This window comes from Lactuca serriola, chromosome 1, assembly GCF_051521515.1.
Source record: "Lactuca serriola cultivar US96UC23 chromosome 1, Lser_US96UC23_V15, whole genome shotgun sequence".
NCBI classification, from domain to species: Eukaryota; Viridiplantae; Streptophyta; class Magnoliopsida; order Asterales; family Asteraceae; genus Lactuca; species Lactuca serriola.
This window is the reverse complement of record NC_136408.1, coordinates 44,553,536-44,572,987: the sequence shown is the minus strand read 5'-3', so window position 1 is coordinate 44,572,987 and position 19,452 is coordinate 44,553,536. Positions and strand designations below refer to the sequence as shown.

At 32.0% G+C, this 19,452-nt stretch overlaps 1 protein-coding gene across 2 annotated transcripts; it reads right to left on the bottom strand.

Annotated features, from left to right (window-relative positions):
- Positions 1 to 7,951: 7,951 nt before the first annotated feature.
- Positions 7,952 to 18,070, bottom strand: LOC145068282 (coatomer subunit zeta-2-like). Of its 2 annotated transcripts, none has more exons than XM_079015240.1 (7): positions 18,017 to 18,070; positions 16,815 to 16,974; positions 16,557 to 16,704; positions 16,402 to 16,479; positions 15,517 to 15,601; positions 12,530 to 12,608; positions 7,952 to 8,152 (listed from the first exon to the last, which is right to left on the bottom strand). In XM_079015240.1, exons 1-6 carry the CDS (start codon positions 18,035 to 18,037, stop codon positions 12,549 to 12,551), a joined length of 552 nt encoding a protein of 183 aa, XP_078871366.1. In that variant the 5' UTR covers positions 18,038 to 18,070; the 3' UTR covers positions 7,952 to 8,152; positions 12,530 to 12,548. The 2 variants fall into 2 exon arrangements, with proteins under 2 accessions (XP_078871366.1, XP_078871359.1); XM_079015233.1 differs by lacking the exon at positions 7,952 to 8,152 and adding an exon at positions 12,063 to 12,421.
- Positions 18,071 to 19,452: the final 1,382 nt, after the last annotated feature.

The following is a 19,452-nucleotide window of genomic DNA, read 5'->3' as shown; positions in this document are numbered from 1 at the left end:
CTCGAGTCGGGTATCGTGAGAGTTTAGTGCAGAATTTTCATTTTTGTGGGTTGAGGATTGGGGTATTTATATGCCAAAGGGCATCAATCGAAGGGTTCAATGGTAATGAATGAGTTCAGTTTTTATGATAGATCAAGCTCTTGTGATTGTGACTTGGATTGGTTCTATTTGTGGAAGGCATCAAGATAAGTCACGAAAATACTTTTGATTTGGAACTTAACTGTGGGATAGCTTGTTATTCGGAGTAGACAGCAGGTCTCTTGCAATTGGGTTTGGATAATATTAAGAACAGACGATTGGATCCTGTTGCGCAACTCTCTTCTGAGCCTAACCATTACAGGGACGAGACTCCTACTTGAATGATTATCTGAACCTTGGCCAAGTATAAGTGTTCTACAGGGATATTTGGCTTGTGATTCTGTTTCTAGTAGGAACTACATGTATTAGAAGTTGAGTAATTAGTTGGGAAATAAGTGGGTGGGATTCAACAACAATAATTTAGTATGGACTGTATGACAGGGAGTCAGACCATCTCAAGACTTCAGGGTTCAGACTGAATAAATGTGATTGTTGCAAGGAATTTGTTTATCTGCGGATTGTAGGGCCCTGCGAAGGTTGGTTTCGGTTGCCCTGGGAAGGCTGGGGTATGCTCGGGATTGTGGCCATGTCACTTGAGTGGTTTAGCGTGACAGGAATGGTAAGGAATGATTTCGAGGACGAAATCTAAATTAAGTGGGGGAGAATTGTAACACCCCGTTTATTAAATAAATAAATAGATAAAATTAATAAACGAATAGTAGCCTTAAAACCCCGAGATGTATTTTATATTTACTTTATTTTTTAGTCATGAATCCAAATTAATTGATCAATGTTAGCCAAGGGAGTTAAATGATAGAATTCTAGAAATTTTGGGTCTACATTGTAACATTAGGGTCTAGAATGTGAAACATTTTTTAAATGAGGGGTTGTTGGGTAATTATTGGATTTAATTTGAAAGGAAAAGAGAGGGAGGGGATGAAAGTGTTAATATGGCCAAACGTTTGAAATTGGACGAAACTTATAAACCGTCAACTTATCCTTCATAACTTTAACCCTACTTCTAATACATCAGCCACCACCCACATTTCTACGATTTCCAACACCGCCAACCCTTTTGTTGCTGTCACCGTCGGGCATCACATCTGCTACCTCCTCCAACGAGAGCAGGTTGACGTCGTGGGTGTTGGGTGTGCCTGCTTCCACCATTCTGCCACCTTTGTTTCCCTAACCTTCAACCGTCGCTGCCAGTCTGCTTGTCATTTCCTTGCACCATCGAACAACCACCGCTGCATTATGTGGGGGTATCTGTAGGGCCTTACACTCACAGGCTCACTACCAGGTTTTAAGGGAATGTGGTGGTCGTGATTCCTCTTAGGAGGAAAAGGTCAGGCTAGTCGCTAAAGGCTTTGGCTTTACTCAAAGAAAAGACTTGATCCAAGGAACTATACAAGTATGGTGGGAGGCCTAAAGTCTTTCACGTTGACCCGGCCCGACATGACGTTTGCTGTGAATCAAGTCTTTCAGTTTATGCATGCTCCTCGACAAGCACATCTACAAGCTGTCAAAAGAAGACTCCGATACTAAGAGAACTATTTGCGATGGGTTCTTCTACCCAAATAACTCTTCCGTTGAAGACGAAGGTTGCCTTGGACGTTGGGGAAATGGATGATTAGAAGAATCAGAGTAGTGATCTGTCGCTTTTGTTGTTTTTAAGTCGGAGTCGCGACCTCCTCTTCTTCTACATTCTTCGGTGCTACGTCTCAGCTACCACCGTCGCCGCCGCAACTTCGAGTGGCTGCCTTTGGTGCTCTGGTTGCCGTCTGCCACCCAAAGTGGCTGAGGTGGGTGTGTGATTCTCGATGAAATCGTATTTGTGTGGGTTTCCGCTTCACCGTGAAGTGTATGTGGGTGCTCGTTTGGCTAGAAAACCCGAGAAAATCCACCATGGTGCTGCCGCCACTTTTCTTTTCTGCCACCATCAGCCACCATGTGTGGATGGCTGTGTGTGTGTGTTTCTAGTGTAACTTGTGTGAGATTTGTGGTGTTATGTTGCATGTACATTGTATGGCTGGAAAATCCAAAGAAACCCACCACCACCACCGTGAGGTGGTGGCTGCCACCTTCTGCCGACACCAGCCGCCGTGTTGGGTGGCGGTGTGAATTTTTGTGTGATTTCTATTTGAGATGCTTGGACATGTTTTGGTCTAGAATCATAACCACCACCACGAGGTGGTGGTGCTGCCTCCGTGAGCCACCGTTGACCACCACTACCCAAGGTAGTAATGGGTGGTGCCCGACGTATTTAACATTAATTAACCTAAAAACTTAACTAATGGACTAATTGGCACGCGATTGGGTTGGAAACCCTAACGAATACGGTGAGATACGATTTAGAATCTCTTGTAGTTAGGCAAGTGGAGGACAGTGATCTTCCAAATGATCACTGGCCGAAACGATCTATGATAGCTATTAACTAGTCCCATGGAGTCAGTTAGTCTAAACTCTATAGCTCAACAGTCTAGTGCAACTAATGTACAAAGGAAGCAAGAAGTCAGGTAAAAGTATGAGAATATCCATTGTTCAATCAACAACAAGGAGGGATGCCCCCGAGGGCATCCCGATCGATTCAATCAACAAAGCAAGTGTTGTGAGCCCACCGACGAGTGAGGGCTAAACGGTATTTATAGATTGAAACTAGAAAACCTTATGTTAGTTTGGAATTGTCGGGACTCGCATTTTGGACCATTGGATTGGAATTATGAATTTAGCCCGACCACATTGTGTGATTGACCTAGTAGAAGGATGGACTTAATGGATTAAGTCCTTAATGGGTGAAGTATTTTTTAATTAACCCTAATCGTCATTTTATGTGAAAACCCTAATTGTGTTGGGTTTTGAGTTGGGACTTTCTGTTGGCATTAGATGTTTGGATTCTTGTTGGGCCATCTAATAACACGTATATGGACTAGGAAATTTGGATGGGCTTTAGGGTAAGGCCCATGTGAGGGGTTTGGGCATATTTTGGAAGATTGGGCCATATGTTGGGCCATGGTTCATTGTTTGGCTTTTGGGCATTCGGAGTGTGAGTTTGGGCCTTGGTCTTGAATCAAGTTAGGTTGGGGGTAAAGTAGTCTTCTACCCCAAGCATGGACTTATGGTTATGTATTGGAACCCAATTATTATTTGGGTGTTGTTTTGATGTTGGTAGTTCGAGAATCTGTCATCCAACAACTAGAGTTTTATCTGCGGGACTTCACCAGTGCGATGTGAGACACCTTCCTTGTATGAGTGGGTCAAAGGCACTAATGTCGACCCACTACTAGTTGTTTATAGTAGAGATGATTGTCTTTGTGATAATTGTTTGGTATGCCACTATCTGTAGAGATTTATGTGCTTGTATGCTATGTTATTATGTGGTAGTGGTAGGAGGGGTAAAGTAGGCCCCGTAACCGGTTAAAATAAACCGGAGGGTAGGTCGGGCACCCAGATATGCCTGACAGTATGTTTATGATATGATATCATGTGGTAGTGGTAGGGGTGAAATAGACCTCGTAACCATTTGAAATAAACCAGAGGGTAGATCGGACACCTAGATATACCTGACATGGGTAGGTCGGGTACCCAGGTATGCCTGACAGGGGTAGGTCGGGCACCCTGGTATGATTGACATGGGTAGGTTGAGCACCCAGGTATGCTTAACAGGGTAGGTCGGGCACCCATATATGCCTGACAGTATGTTTATTGTATCGTATGTGATATGATGAGGGAACTCATTAAGTTTCGTGCTTACGGTTTGCAATTTTGGTTTCAAGTACTTCTTCTTCAAAAGGAAAAGAGTCAACATGATCACAACACATCACACTATGATTTCCGCATTATGAGATCTTTAGGAGTTGTACTATAATATTACTTTTTTATGACATGTTTTGGTTTTTGATTATGAAATGAGTTGACACTATTGATGTTTCATACTATTGGTTTTTATAATTACTTATTTAAAAATGAAATATTTGGCTTTAAATTTTGGGATGTTACATATTGTTTTTGATTGTATATAATATCTTAAATTGATGGATGATTTACAATGATTACAATCTTGATATAGAGCTTAAATAATCAAATAAGATAAATATATGGTAATTGATATAGAACTCAAATAATCGGTTAAGATAAATATATGGTAATAGTAAAATGGAGGATAAAGGTATAATAGGATTAAAAATATATTTTTTTAGTGTTTGAATGTAAATTAGTATCCTAATATGATGGTTGAATTACAAGAGTTATAACTTTAAATTCAATTCATAACTAAAGGGTATTGATATTATTTAATAGATTTTTTTAAATGTTAAGTATGATTTTAAGGTTTAGAGGCAAAAATGTAAACATTGGTTATTGTTTCATACTACTGCTACCATTTATGTTTGTTTGATTATCTCAACTTGGTTACTGTTTCTGGCCTTATTGTTGATTATAATAACTTCATATTTATAACACCCACAGATTCAGAGTGGTCAATTTAGAGATAATAAACGTTAAAAATGACTTTTTGATAGATAACTATTTAGGATAAATAATTTTAACCAAAGTTATACTATATGTCACAAGGATTCCGTACATATAAAGAACACTAAAATCCGACTTATAACTAAGAAGTTATGACCAGTCGAAGTTTCAAAATTAAACCGGTACGGCTCCGCGGATTGTAAAAAATAAAATTTTGATAAATTACTTTTTAGCCTTAGTGGTGTAAACGAAATTTGTATTATTCGTTAAACCAAGAGCGTGCATATAGAAAATGTCAAAATTTGACTTCATTAGAGAAAGTTATGATTTTTCTAAGATTCAACGTAATAGTGTGCAACTCGGAAATCGAATTTTAGATCGGTCAATTTTTAGCCGAAACAATCTTAATGACAATTGAATATCTCGTTAATAGGAGCTCAACGATATAAATACAATCGAAAATGAACGTCGGACGACAAAGTTATGAATTTTTAACAGACTTTAACTGTGGAAGAATGTTAAAATATAACTTTAAAAATAAATTCAAAATTAGGCAAAGGAGTCTAAAAGAAATTTGTAGATCTTGTCTATAGCTACGCATGATTATAAAGAACGTCAAAAACAGAATTCGTATGCGAAAGTTATGAATTTTACAAGATAATTAATTTTTGGATTAACAAGAGGGTGACACGTGTCGCGATCTGGCACCCACCTTTCTCCCTACGACTTGCCACCAGATGCTGACACGTGGCCCCTAGTACGCCCATTGTAATTTGCATACGCCCATCGTAAATTTGTGAACACCCAACGCTCGGGGCACTTGGCAGCTTATAAATAGAGGCCGAATTTTACTCTTTTCTTCACACATTTCCATTCTATTCTCTCCCAAACCCTCCCAAGGTCCCAAGTTTTCTCTAGAACTTCCTAAGTGTTAGTAGCGAAACTCCGGAGCACCAGAAACCCCGAGAAATAAAGCTTCCAGTTTAGAAGTTATGCACGCGTAGAGTCCGATTTCTCGCTAAACCAACTGTAAGTTGAATTATGTTTACCGTGCTTTAAGTATAACTTATGTTTAAGTTCAATATCGTTATTATTAACCTATAAAAAAGATTTATCAGTGATTCCAAGTCGTTATACTGATTGATCTACTTACGGAGATGACGTTTACGTTTTGACGTAATTTTTTTTCTTTTTTTAAACATTTTTGTGGGTAGTTTTATGTACATTCATGCATATCATTTGAATCATATATAAAAACTTTTATTAGTTGACTTAAAAAATTGTATTACAATTGAGATTGTCTACGTTTCACGAAACGTATTTTTTAATGTTTTCGTGTTTAATTTTATGTACGTTTCATATGTATGACTCGGGTCATATATAATACATTTTTGATTATTTAAGCTTTCATTCGTTAACTTAAAAAAAATCTTAATTATTTATTTTTATGCACATGTCGATATAAATTTGAGGGTTTTTTTTTTTAAATGTTTTCGTGTAATTTTTTTTTTTGTACGTTTTGGTGCTTATTTTATGTATGTTCCTACGTATGGATTTGTTCACATATAATAGATAAAAACGTAATTATAGCCATTGAATTTTGTAAGTTAAATTTTGACGATTGTATTAATAAAAGTTACATTTTGACGTAAAAAAAACATGTACATAAAAATAAGCACAAAACATAAAAAAATTACATTGAAATGTAGACAAACTTGAATCTCTACTGATACGTAAAATAACGTAAAAAAAAATCTACGTCGAAATGTTGACAAACTAAACTACAATACATTTTTTTTTAAATAACGAACGAAAGTTATTATATGTGATCTGAATGATACATAGAATTGTACATAAAATTAAGCACTAAAATGTAAAAAGAAAACGTCGAAATGTAGATAAACTCAAATATAATATGTTTTTTAAAATTAACAAATGAAAGTTATTATATGTGACCCGCCTCATACGTAGGAAATGTACATAAAATTAAACACAAAAACGAAAATCTACGTTGAAATGTAGACAAACTCGAATTTAAATCAATAAGTTTATAAAAAAACCATATAACTTTTTTTAAAAAAAATTGACGAAAGAATGTTCTAAATTAAAGTCGAAACATTGATCACTTTGAATTATACAGACAAATATATAAAAATAAACAAGTAAAAATAGTTTTTTTTCAGGTTAACGAACAGTAGTTATTAAAAAAAATCAAATTATATATAATACGTTAAACACAAAAATTTAAAAAGTAAAAGGGTGAAAGTAACATCTTTCAAAGTCAAAGTGATATTAAGGGGCGGAAAACAAACTCATAAACATAAAATATAGAAAAATTACATAAATGTTCTGTATGGTTTATCTATGGTTACAAATTCAGTCGCTGCTAGTTGAAAAGACCAAAATACCGTCACACTAACGACATGAGCAGAAAGAGACATTCATGCAAGTTTTGGAAACCATAAAGACCGTGTCCGTCAAAAAGAATTAACAGAAACTGAGTTTGTGACATTTGTTAAAGCACGGAAACTATATTATTTTGTCTATAATTAATATTATCGATGAAAATCAGATGTTTTTCTTAAATTAAATATTTATTATTTTTCAATTGGGGATAGGGATCGCATGATTTTAATCTGGTATATGAACAATAAAAACATGCAAGATCTAATTCTGATTCTTGAGATGATTCCGGCATAAACGCGTTGGCTGAGACGATGTCGTGATGCCAACAATGTATCGTCTATTTCCCAACAAACAAATTATCTTCTTTGTCCAACAACATTTCCCCTTTATTCATTTTTTAAAGGTATACCAACATAACCATATATATTTTGAAAGATTGACGTGTTCAGCAGCTAAGTATTTAAGAATTTTTTAAGAGCTTTTTATTTTTCACTTTTTTTAAACACAAATAAAAGAAAAGGCTTCGCTCATTGGCATGAGATTAAAGTTTTTATTTTAAACAAAATTTTTTAATTCAAAAATTATTTCAAGTAACCTTTAACAAAAATTGCATATCTATTATAACAAAATTACTATATCGCCCTTAAATAATATAACCTACGTCAGGTCAATTTCTTCTCACCCTAGTCACGTCATATATCTCTTTGTTTAAAACTCATGAATCATGTCTCTTTGCTATTCATTTTCTTTATTCTAATTAACTTTGTTCTTCTGTATTCCACAAGTATAAAGAACTACAAAGTCAATTGTCCTCAAATGTGTTTTGCATTGGTTTACTATACATACATGCTATTGGTGCATGACAATTCGATCCACATATATGGTCAATGTTTTTTTTTTCTACCTTAATGAATGGCTACTACTCATTCCTCATCATTTATTTTCCACGCTTATATATGGATTCCAACAACACAACATAAATGCAATGTACACTCCATACTACCCTTAATTGTAAACAAATATTAATTATTGGGGTCTATACCTCTGTCAACAAAGATTTGATATGCTTAAAATTTTACATCAATTTGCTGCTCTTTATGGTAAAACACTAAAACATGCATAGAGGAATGAGTTGTTTCGTCACATCTTGATGTCATGCTTCTAGTATAATACCATGTACGTTGGACACACAAAGTGCAACCTGCAACGTATTCCTCAAATTAGTTTTTCAATAAACTTTGTAATTCTAGACCTTTTATGTTGCCATTTTTGTATGGTATTTATCTTCAAATTCCATATTTTGTTCCAAACATGACTTGAACCTTAGACCTTTGATCCATTTGATTTTTTTTTTTTTTTTTTTTTTTTTTTTTTTTTTTTTTAAAAGAAACATAGTATCTAATTTGGAAAGTATAGTTTAGACAATGAATTTTTCATCATTATGTTCCAATTTTAGTTTTTACATAGATGCCTTTTATATAATTTTGAAAAATTCAAAAGTTTTCAACTATCTTTGTCAAAAACTCGAATAAAAACAAAAATTATAACTTCTAACTTCCACCTAAAAATGACCAACCACCAATTTCCAAGTATTTTTGTCAAACATGTCAGATACTTTTTGGTAGTTTCTTAAAACCAAATTGTTCAAACGATAATTTGGATTGGACAATATGTCAAGTATTTAAAATTTTGTATTATTTTTTTACAAAAATAAATAAAAATTATTGATCAAATTGATGTTGTTGTTGTTGATGATGATTCTGTTATTGTTGTTGTTGTTGTTGCAATTGTTGATGATGATACAAAGTTGTTGTTGTTCTATTATTATTACTTCATTTATAGAAAAATTCAAAAGAAACAAAAACTAGTATATTTTTAGAAAACACCAACTCTACTCTATTCCTGTTTCCTTCCAAAGTCCAAACCATAAAAATATATAGAAGTCGTTACTTGTTATTGTTAATTTTTCTTTTTTGGTTATTGTTAACTAACTTCATTGGACCATTCATTTTTCCTCATCTAATATCATTTTTTAATTCAACAGATTTTTCTAATTCTTAATTTATCAACCGTAAGTTTTTATCTTTTATAACTTAAAAGTTGAGGATCAATATCATAAAATTATAACCAAGTTCACCTAAATAGCTCAAAATTTTTAAAAAGGTTTAGCACCTAGATTTCATTTCGTTTTAATTAAAGTAGCTCAATCTTAAATATTGCTTTGCTTTTATGTAATAAAATTATATTTAACCCGACTTAGGCTAAATTTTGTAAAAACAATTGTTTTTTTTCTTTATGATGATCTTCATCTTCTTTTTCCCAACCCGCACATACATGCAATGATGCTATATTACTTTCTAGAAAATTACTTTAATTTGATATCATGTAAAACGCGTTTTTTATTAAGTAATTAATTTCTTTTCACCGGATGAGGTATTCCTATTAATCTATTATTACGTCACCACCATAAACCCGGATTAGTTTTTTAATTGTTTAATTTATTTTCTTCAATATTCAACCATCAAACTTTATCCACAAAAGTATGCACACGTAATACGCTTGTTAATTACATAATGGTTTATAATATATTAAAATTAAAATAAGACTAAAAACATATAAAATAAAACATATTTAATGTCAACTATATATATATATATATATATATATATATATATATATATATATATATATATATATATATATATATAGTTAGGTTATTTTGTTTTTACTATCTATTGTGTGCATGTATGACTGATTCTTGACCAATCATTTTAATTATTTTAAGAAAGCTTTTAATGCATATTACATGTTGAAGATATAATAGATATTAATTACATCTTCAGCATTTAATATGCATTAATTACTTTCTTAAAATAACTAAAATGATTGGTCTATAATTAATGATACATGCACACAATAGATAGTGAAAACATTTAAAACTAACTCTCTCTCTCCCTCTCTCTCTCTCTCTCTCTCTATATATATATATATATATATATATATATATATATATATATATATATATATATATCACTTTAGAAATTTTCAACATGAACTATTTTCGACAAAGTTTTAATCGTCTTAAAAACATATTTCAAGTCTTAGTTTCTTTTAAACAGTGAAAGAAACTATAAAACTTCATTGATTTATATGATTTTATAAATCAATAAATTTAAGTTTGTATTATTAATTTCAATAATTATATATAATTTCATTTTTGTTGATATCTGTAACCATTATAAAATTGTTAATTTTACTAGTTTAGTTGTTAAACTCAATAAAAAAGTGGAAGTTAGTTAAGCTGAAAAAACCAAAGTTGGTTAGTATTTAATATTATTAGTTTACATGTTAAATCAATAGTCAAGCAACTCAGCAAATTGCAACAAGTTAACATGTTGCTTTTATATTTTTTTTAATATAAACGGAATAAAAAGAAAACTTGAATTTTAAAATCACTTAAAAAGTTTGAGGTATAAGTGATGCAAATTTGAAATTTGATTACTATCTAATGGTGTCAGCCCTAAATCTTATTATTTACAAGACATTTAGTTGTAAATATCAGAAATTTCATCCATCTATATAAAATTTTTAACACTGTACAAACTATAAACTTTTTTTCAGATATATCGTCATCAACAAAGAGTGCATAGTACATGATAATTGTTTATTTTTTCAAGAAAATAATACATCCATTTAGGGATGTTATTCAGGTCGGAACCGAACCGAACCGACCCGAACCCGAATAAACTGAAAACCGAATAAGGGTAGTTGTATGAACCGAAAACCGAACCAAATAAGCAATACGGGTTCGGTTCGGTTCGGGTATTATTCGGTTCGGTTCGGTTCCGACCCGAATAACCCAAATAACATGTACAAGATGATTAAAGAGCCGAATAACCCGAATAACCCAAATAACATTTACAATGTGATTATAAATATTGTATTTTGTATGAATTTTGTAGCTTATGATAAACACGAATAACACGGATTAACTATTCTTGATATATAAAATGTAAAATCCAACCACCACAATCTTAAGATATAGTTATTAAGCAACATATTAAATACTAAACATTAAACATCCAAAACACCTAAAAAACTATCTATAAGTATATAAGTTAAACATTAAACATTACGTTGGTATTTTGGGTAATGATTGATAGAACACAAGACCGAATAAACAATCGTACAGGTAGAAAAAAAATATATGACTTTTCATATTCGATTCGGTCCATTTGGACCGAATAAGCCCTTATTCGGGTAACCCGGACCGAATAACCCGAAAATCGAATAAGACTTATTTAATTACCCGAAAACCGAATCGAATTGCTTATTCGGGTCTAATTCGGTTCGGTTCGATTCGGTTTTCGGTTCGGTTCGGATTTTCGGGCCAAATTCTCATCCCTACATCCATTCATTTATGTTCGTTCTTTAATATTAAATTATACTAATTTATGTTTGTTTAACATCTCAACCAATGAACAAAATAGTTTTTTACACGAACAAACAAAAAATAATTTTTTATTTTCAATTCGTTTATGTTTTATGTGTTCATGTTCTTGTTCATTCGTTTGTTCGGTTAATTTTAAAAGAATGAACATGAACACGCCATTACTCATTTTCGTTTGATACGTTTCTAGTCCTAAGATAAACTATACAAATATAAATACAAAAGGTAACATTTTTTTACTTGTATCAAAACCTTATATTCTTGCAATATCCAATCTCTTTTTACGGTTTTGTAACATGAAGTTTCTTTGTAATAAAAAAAAATTATAGGTAGAAAACTTCGATCAGATTATTAAAAAAATAAAAATAAGATAATTTAGGTTTTGTATTAGACATTCAATCGGTTGAATGAGTAATAACAAATATAACACGGTTACGTTCAAATGAGTTAAAGGCCATTCAAAGTGTAATAATAAAAAAGCGATGTCGATGTCTCACAAAGAAGGGGCCAAACCTCATATTCTTATCATGTATAATACATATAATATACTGTTTTCTTTTATACTTTGTAATGTACTGTAACTGTTTATACTCAAAACCCGAATATTAAAAAATTATATTAATTTATATATAATTGGTCAAATGTGTAAGTTGTTATCAAAAGTAAGTGTATTTAACATTAACAACCACTTATTAAAAAATTAAATAAATATTTCAAAAAATATGATATCATTTAAAAAGTGAAGTAGACATGTCGACAAAGAAGGGGCCAATGTGTATGATGAAATTGGAGAATTTGAAGGAGTATTGTACTGGTGGCAGAAATGGATGGTTGAGCATCTTCAATAATACTAAATCATTTGTAGTAATCAGTTTAAAATTTAAACGTTACCTTCAATTTGGTTTTATTTGGATAACGACAATACAGCAGGCATTACACAATGCTATTATTTTAAACTTTTTTTTATTTATTTAAATTGAAGTTTCATTTTTTGCCCAAATGTTGCACGCTTGATGTTACCTGTACGATATTATTGTAAAAGATATATGAAACGTTTATGATTTGTGTGTGGGGTCTTTTTCTAATTTCTATATGGCATGTGTTGTGTTTTTACGTATTGAAATATACCTGTGGATAGAAAAACGTATTAACTGAGAAGTGATCTTGCGAAATGTTCACGAGCGGCTACCAAGGCTTGAGTAATTGTCTGTAACCATTTGGAACAAACTTTTCATTAGGAGATCAAAAGGAATATATAATTTTTTTTAAAAAAAATTTATTTTCTTTTTTATGGATAGCAACAAAACTTCCTTTTAATTAAATATGAAATTTATTGATTCTATAAAATATTTCTTATTGAAAAATATGAAATATGTTAATTGTGGAGAATATTTAATATAATTAATATATTTAAGTATGATAATGTTTTTCATATTTAATATAATTAATATATTTAATTATGATAATATTTTTCATATTTAATATTTCTTATACATATCCTTATGATACATATTAGAAAATCTCTTAATCAGGTTAATTATGATTTTTATAGCCGTGATAACTATTTTGGAAAACATACGTTCCAAACACCATAATTATGCAAACTATTAAAAAAAATAGAAATATACACTAAAATCCTTAACTTCAAATAAATAAATAAAGCCGGTTCTACCGATATGACATTAACATTGGTAGCTGACCAATCTTAAAAAAGATAACGTATGAGCTTTAGTTTAAAAGTAAATTACACGGATGGTCCTTATAGTTTATGGTAATTTTCATATTTGGTCCTTAACGTATTTTTTAACTTAGAAAGTCTTTACAGTTTGTTTTTGTTGCACGTTTGGTCACTGTCTTACTAAAAAAACTATTTTGTCATTGATTTTTTAATTTATTTAAATAAAGTGGAGTATGTAAGGTAAGGTGAGGTGAAAATGGGATTGAGGGTGTATTTAAATAAATTAAAAAATCAAAGACAAAATAGTCTTTTTAGGTAAGATAGAGACCAAACATGCAACAAAAACAAACTGTAAAGACTTTCTGAGTTAAAAAATAAGTTAAAGACCAAACATGCAAATTACTCCAAACCATAGAGACTATTCGCATAATTTACTTTTAGTTTAAAGTAAATTACAACTTAGTCGTTATGCTTAAATGAAAATTATGATTAGGTCCATGAAAGAAATGGTTTTCATTTTTGATCCTCATAGTTTCAGTTTTTTTAATCAAGTTCTTCCCATTAACACCGTCAAAGTAAAACGATTAAATATGAGTAAAATTACCGTGTTGCCCGTTATTTTGATATTTTTTTAATAATCTTTATTTTTATTGGGCCACGTCATCCCTTCTCATCAAAGGATTTTGACAAAATTACATAAATGGTACCTATGTTTTTACAAATTTTCATATTTTGTCCCTAATATTTTTTTGTAAAGATGGATGGTCCGTGGTTTCAATTTTTGTGTTGTTATCTATAACCCAAATAAAAGGAATTTTATACACATTTTAATTTCTTTTATCTTTAACTTTTGTTAGTAAAGGCCAAAGGGAAAAATTAAGTCCCAACAATATAGAAATTTAATTAATTTTTATCTGATAATAATATAAAAAATCAATTGTGCTTGTGACAAATGCTCTTTGAGTTTGATATATGTTGTATATTATTTATTTTTAGTGAGATATGTAACAAAACTCTAATTTCTAGTTGTCTTTGATCCTTATTTCTTTGTGTTTGATATGTTGTGTATTATTTGTATGTTTTTTTGTCTTTTACGTGTTCAACTTTTTGATCCGAAAGATGAAAATTTTGGAAAACATATGATTAAAATGGAAGGTGGGCGGTAAAAATGATGTTGGTGGAAGGTGGAGGTGACGGTGAAGAGGACGGGAACTAAAGAGAAGAAAGGATGAGGTCGGTATAAGTGTAATGAAACTATAAAATAAAATAAAAAGGATGTAAAAGTTATTGTATATGGGTCATAGACCAACTACGCAAGAAAATAAAATCATAGGGTCATTTGTGTAACGAAAAAAAAAGTTAACGATGAAATTTGGGAATTTGGGAAACCGTAGGGACTATTTATGTAATTTTTGGCAAGGAACTTTTTGTCGAGAGCTGCCAAATAGAGACGACGAAAGGAAATTTAGAGCAACTTTCCAAGTGTTGTACCCATGTTCCACGATTATAAAGTGGAGATGAGATTGAAAAAAGAAAAAAAAACATATATGCATTTTAAGAGTAAACTTGTACCCATGTTCCAATTACAACCACATGGAGCCACCAAAGACTTATTGAGCTATGTAACTCAAGGAAAGGTATATAGGATGTGACCCAGAAAGCTGAAAAACTGCACAATCAACCAAAAGACCTTACCAAAGGCCTTAACTTGTGAGGGATCAAAAAAAAAAAAAAAAAAAAATCTTTCAAGGACCCAATCGATAATTTTCATATGAGCATAGAGACGATGTAGGTAATTTAACTCTTTAGTTTATAAAAGAGAAAAAGACAAATATGTAGTTACTTTGATTCAAGATTTACTGAATAACCCAAAATTTTCCTTATGCGTCCAAATAGCCACCAATTTCGTAATAACTGATTGTGAAATGCACTAGTAGTTGCGAGATTAGTCACCCTATTTAAAGCATTTTTTTAGACTTCTTACTTTTACACCATTTTTTTTTTTTGAAAATCTCTCTCAAAGTAAAACTTTATTTCGTATTATAAAGCTTCTTTTTGCAGTGAAAATGGCTTTTGAAGATCACTATAGCAAAAGAACTTCAAACAAAATGCTTTTTTTGATTAAAAAATTATGACTTTCGTAATAATATGAATGATTCGCATTACAAAGAACAATTTCCTAGTAAAGGATTTTTTACATTTTAAATTTTTGGTGTGAGCCATAAAAAGGCAATTTCACGGCAAAACATAAATTTTGCAACGGCTGATTGTGAAATTGGTGGGAATTTTGAGTTATAACTTATAAGACAATTTCTGGGATATTTTGTAACAAATCTTTATGTCAACGTGGCTAAATTTGTCTTTTTTCTCGTAACATAATTGATATATTTTGATTAGCATAATTAAAGATACAATATTGGAATTAATTTGTATGTACCTGTTCAGACAAGGGAGTCTCATCATCCATGATGTTTGTAACTACTTTTCTGGCAATTGTATTTCCATCCGTTTCAAGAATCATTCTGTCACACAGTTTTTAGCAAGTCATCAAACATTTCATTATTTTGATACATATAAACGCATACACACATGCGTGTGAAGTTATGAATGAAATTGAAGATAAGATTAACATGCACAAAACTATGATGATTATAAAGAATGCAAAAAACTATCATGACAACATATTTATTTCTATTTGTGCTTATTTAGTTTTATTGGGCATCATGAATATGCTGTATGCATGCTGTCATTGTCCGCTTATCACTATCCTAAGCCTGCCTTAGAAATAACAACATAAAAAGAGGAATTAAATATGCATAGTATAAGCCCATGCTACCCTAAAAAAGAAAAGAATTATGCCCATAATCTCATGCTACCCCAAACGATATGAGACTCCATAAATGGCTAAAATAGACAGCCGTACTCTTCAAAAGTTTAGTAAAAAGTCCTAAATGGAAATTTTTTATGGATAATGAGAAATTATTTAATCATATACTCAAGTCAACAAGTGGTATTTAATTACCAATAATACATGCTTCAGCATTTTCGAATAATTCATTGTCAAAAGGTCTTGTTTTTTAAGGTTGTGTTTGTTATCCAAGACAGAACTGGACACACTTTCTCTGGCCATTTACGATTTTAATGTTGAGAAGGGTATTAATGTCCCATCTTATTCTGCACACAGGCATGTAAAAACTAAGGCCTAAGCTAATTTGAGGGCACTCTTTTTCTTATTAAGAACCAGGGTTGACTAGAACATGAACAAAAAAGCAAGAAAATGAAACTAGAGTGACTGATTCAAATGCAAAATGTAGTTACCTACCCTCCATCAACAATCTCATCAAGGCATAAAAACATCATATCTAAGTTTTCAAATGCCTCCCTTTGGTCAATGTTACCCCTGCATCAAGAACTTAAGGAGATTACACCAGGAGATAGCAACCATTGATTATTGAATATCTGTAACAATGCAGAAACCTGAGTAGAAGAATAACTGCTTCAGAGAAACCCTGCAGGACAGTGGCCAAAGCCAATTCATTTTCATCATCACCACCAGTTACATAAAACTGCAAGTCTTGTATGAACTTATACACCACAACATTATTCTCAAACATCAATATCTCCGCTGCTTATAAACAGATAAAAAGGAGAAAAAGGTCATTTTGATTTAATGTCGCTGAAAGAAAGCATCTTAATAGACAAGAATTGTGAAAGATAAAAAGTTAAAAACCATACGTTCAGTTCGTGCATTAGTTTTCTGTGTTTTACTGAAGATGGACCTTTCAAAAGCTAACTTTTCACTGTTGGTTTCCCATTCATCTGTATAATACTTAACTGCTACACGCCTTCCTTCAGAGTCCAGAAGAAGGACATTCTTAATGATAGGACATGCATCCTATAATACAACTCGATCAGAAACATTATATATATATATATATATATATATATATATATATATATATATATATATATATATATATATATGTCAATCAGTAGATGAAAATATGAAATAGTTCCAAAAATATTACACTACAGAGACCAATAAGTCAATAACACCAATTTTAGTGGCATTGACAAGTATCAGGAGCTAATTTTCACCCCAAACTTCATTTCCTGAGGATCTAATTGGGATAAAAGCTGAGCCAGATTACTCTCACTGTGAACATTCAGACTAAAACTGATCAATGCAGCTAATTTTAGCCACATTTAACACTGTTACTACTATAAATTACAGCTTTAACTGTTACATTATGAATAAAAATTGTTTGAAAGCCAACGGATGACTATAGATGCTCTAGAAACATTACATAAATATGTCAAGCTAGGGATGCAATAATTTAGAGAATAATACAGCACAGAAACCAATATGTAGATGCCATTTCCACCTAAGCTTCGTATGAGTGAGGATGTAATAGGGATAAAAAGTGAGCTGAATCCGAATCACCTCTCACTTTGAACATTCAAACAGAAACAGATCAAACTTAAATAATTGGTGCGACATCAACTCTAAATTACAACTTCAATTGCTACATTGTGAATTATAATTGTTAAAAACCACCATACGACTATAGATGCTGTGTATTGAACCTCCTAACACTGAAAGAAAGTCTATACATGTTCTAAGAAACATTGCATAAATACGCTTAATACACGCAATCAAATAACAGAAGAAGTTGAGGACAGACAGAAGAAGTTGAGGACAGACAGAAGAAGTTGAGGACAGTTGATCTGTGCAATGTACGAGAAAAAAGGAGTGAGTAACTACATAATGCATATCGTAGACACGTAAAGAACCGATCTAATGCGAACAATCATATCTCTAAAAGACCACGAAACAATCTCGTGTATGATTACATAGGAATTACAAGGATAAACTAGTGGGAAATTCATAGTAAAGATCACATGTAACTTCAATAGATACAGAGAAAGAAATATACTCTACGTGAGAAGATCGCCATTGATGAATAGATTCGGTTAGCGGAGCACTGAAATGCAAAAGGCAACTGACGTTTTGCTACCAAGAAAAAAGACTTTATATAGGTTGGCTTTTGGGCTACCACGTTGTTTTTCGTCGTTTAGTATAAATGGGCCTGGGCTTACAAAAAACAGCTTTGGATAGAGCTGCACATTAGCGGTTTCAGTTCGGTTTTGTAATGTCCTGGTCTTTTTGGGTCGGTCTCAGAACGATCTAGTTTTTTCGGACCAGTCCCGAACGGTCTCGAGCTGGTTGTTTCCGAGTCCGGTCTTTTTACGGATCGATCTTTTTTGGGTTTTCCTTGCACATTTTTTGGTTGGATTTACAAGTTTTTTTTGTTCAGTTTCGAAGATTTTCAATTCTTTGGTATTGGTTTTGAGTTGTTTCCGTTAACAAATATGTGATTAACAACAAATAATAGATTAAAATTTATTAAAAATGATAATTTAAGTTTAATAAAAGAAAAAAACTGAAATAAATTACATAATATGAAATTAAAAATTATGTAATTAACACAAAAATGATATATTTATAAAGTTTAGCTACCGGTTTTTTTTTTTTTGAGACCGCTCTTGGACATCTTCAGTCGGTCTTGTCTTGTGTTGATCTCGGAACGATTTGTTTTTTTGGGACCGGTTTCGAAAATGTTCGGTCTTTTTCGGACCGGTCCTCGACGATCTCAGATTGGTCTTTTTTTGGTCCGGTCTTGTTAGACATGTCTGGTCTCGGTCTTTTTTTGGGTCCGATCTTTTTATGCAGGTCTACTTTCGGATAGAAAGTTACACTTCACATATATAAAACTCCTTAGTGGTGTGGTGCCTTATTGAGTCCTTGATTGTGGGCTCCATGACCTTCTTGTTATTGATTTTATTTTTTGTTTTATGAAATAGAGGCGACATTTTTCAAGTCTGAACTGTTATAGAAATTTAGACTAAGATCGGAGCGGTGACTCGATCATTTATTTTCAGGTATCCATTGTTTTTTTTTATCGATCTTGGGTTGGTCCTGAATCGGTATCGAGTCATGCCTAAACCGATCTTGTGAAAACGAGTCTTGGTTCAAGATTTGTCTAGTTCGAGTTTTGTCTTGGGTTTTCAACGACTAGTTTTGCTTCCAACGGCTAGTTAACGTTCTAAAATGCTCTTGCATCCATTCCAACGACTCTTTAACATTAAAAAAATCTCACAATCCCGCACCCTGTAAATACCTCACTCTTTCCAACTATCTTTCCACCCAAAATTTTATTTATTTCTTCTATTCTTCCATTTTAAGTTTAATCTACTTACATTGTCGGTAGAAAAAGGTAGTATCTATATCGGCCGGTCTGATTTAGATCCAAAGAGGAATGCAACAAAGGAAACTGTACCATAGCGATTTAAAATAATTTCATGAAAAACA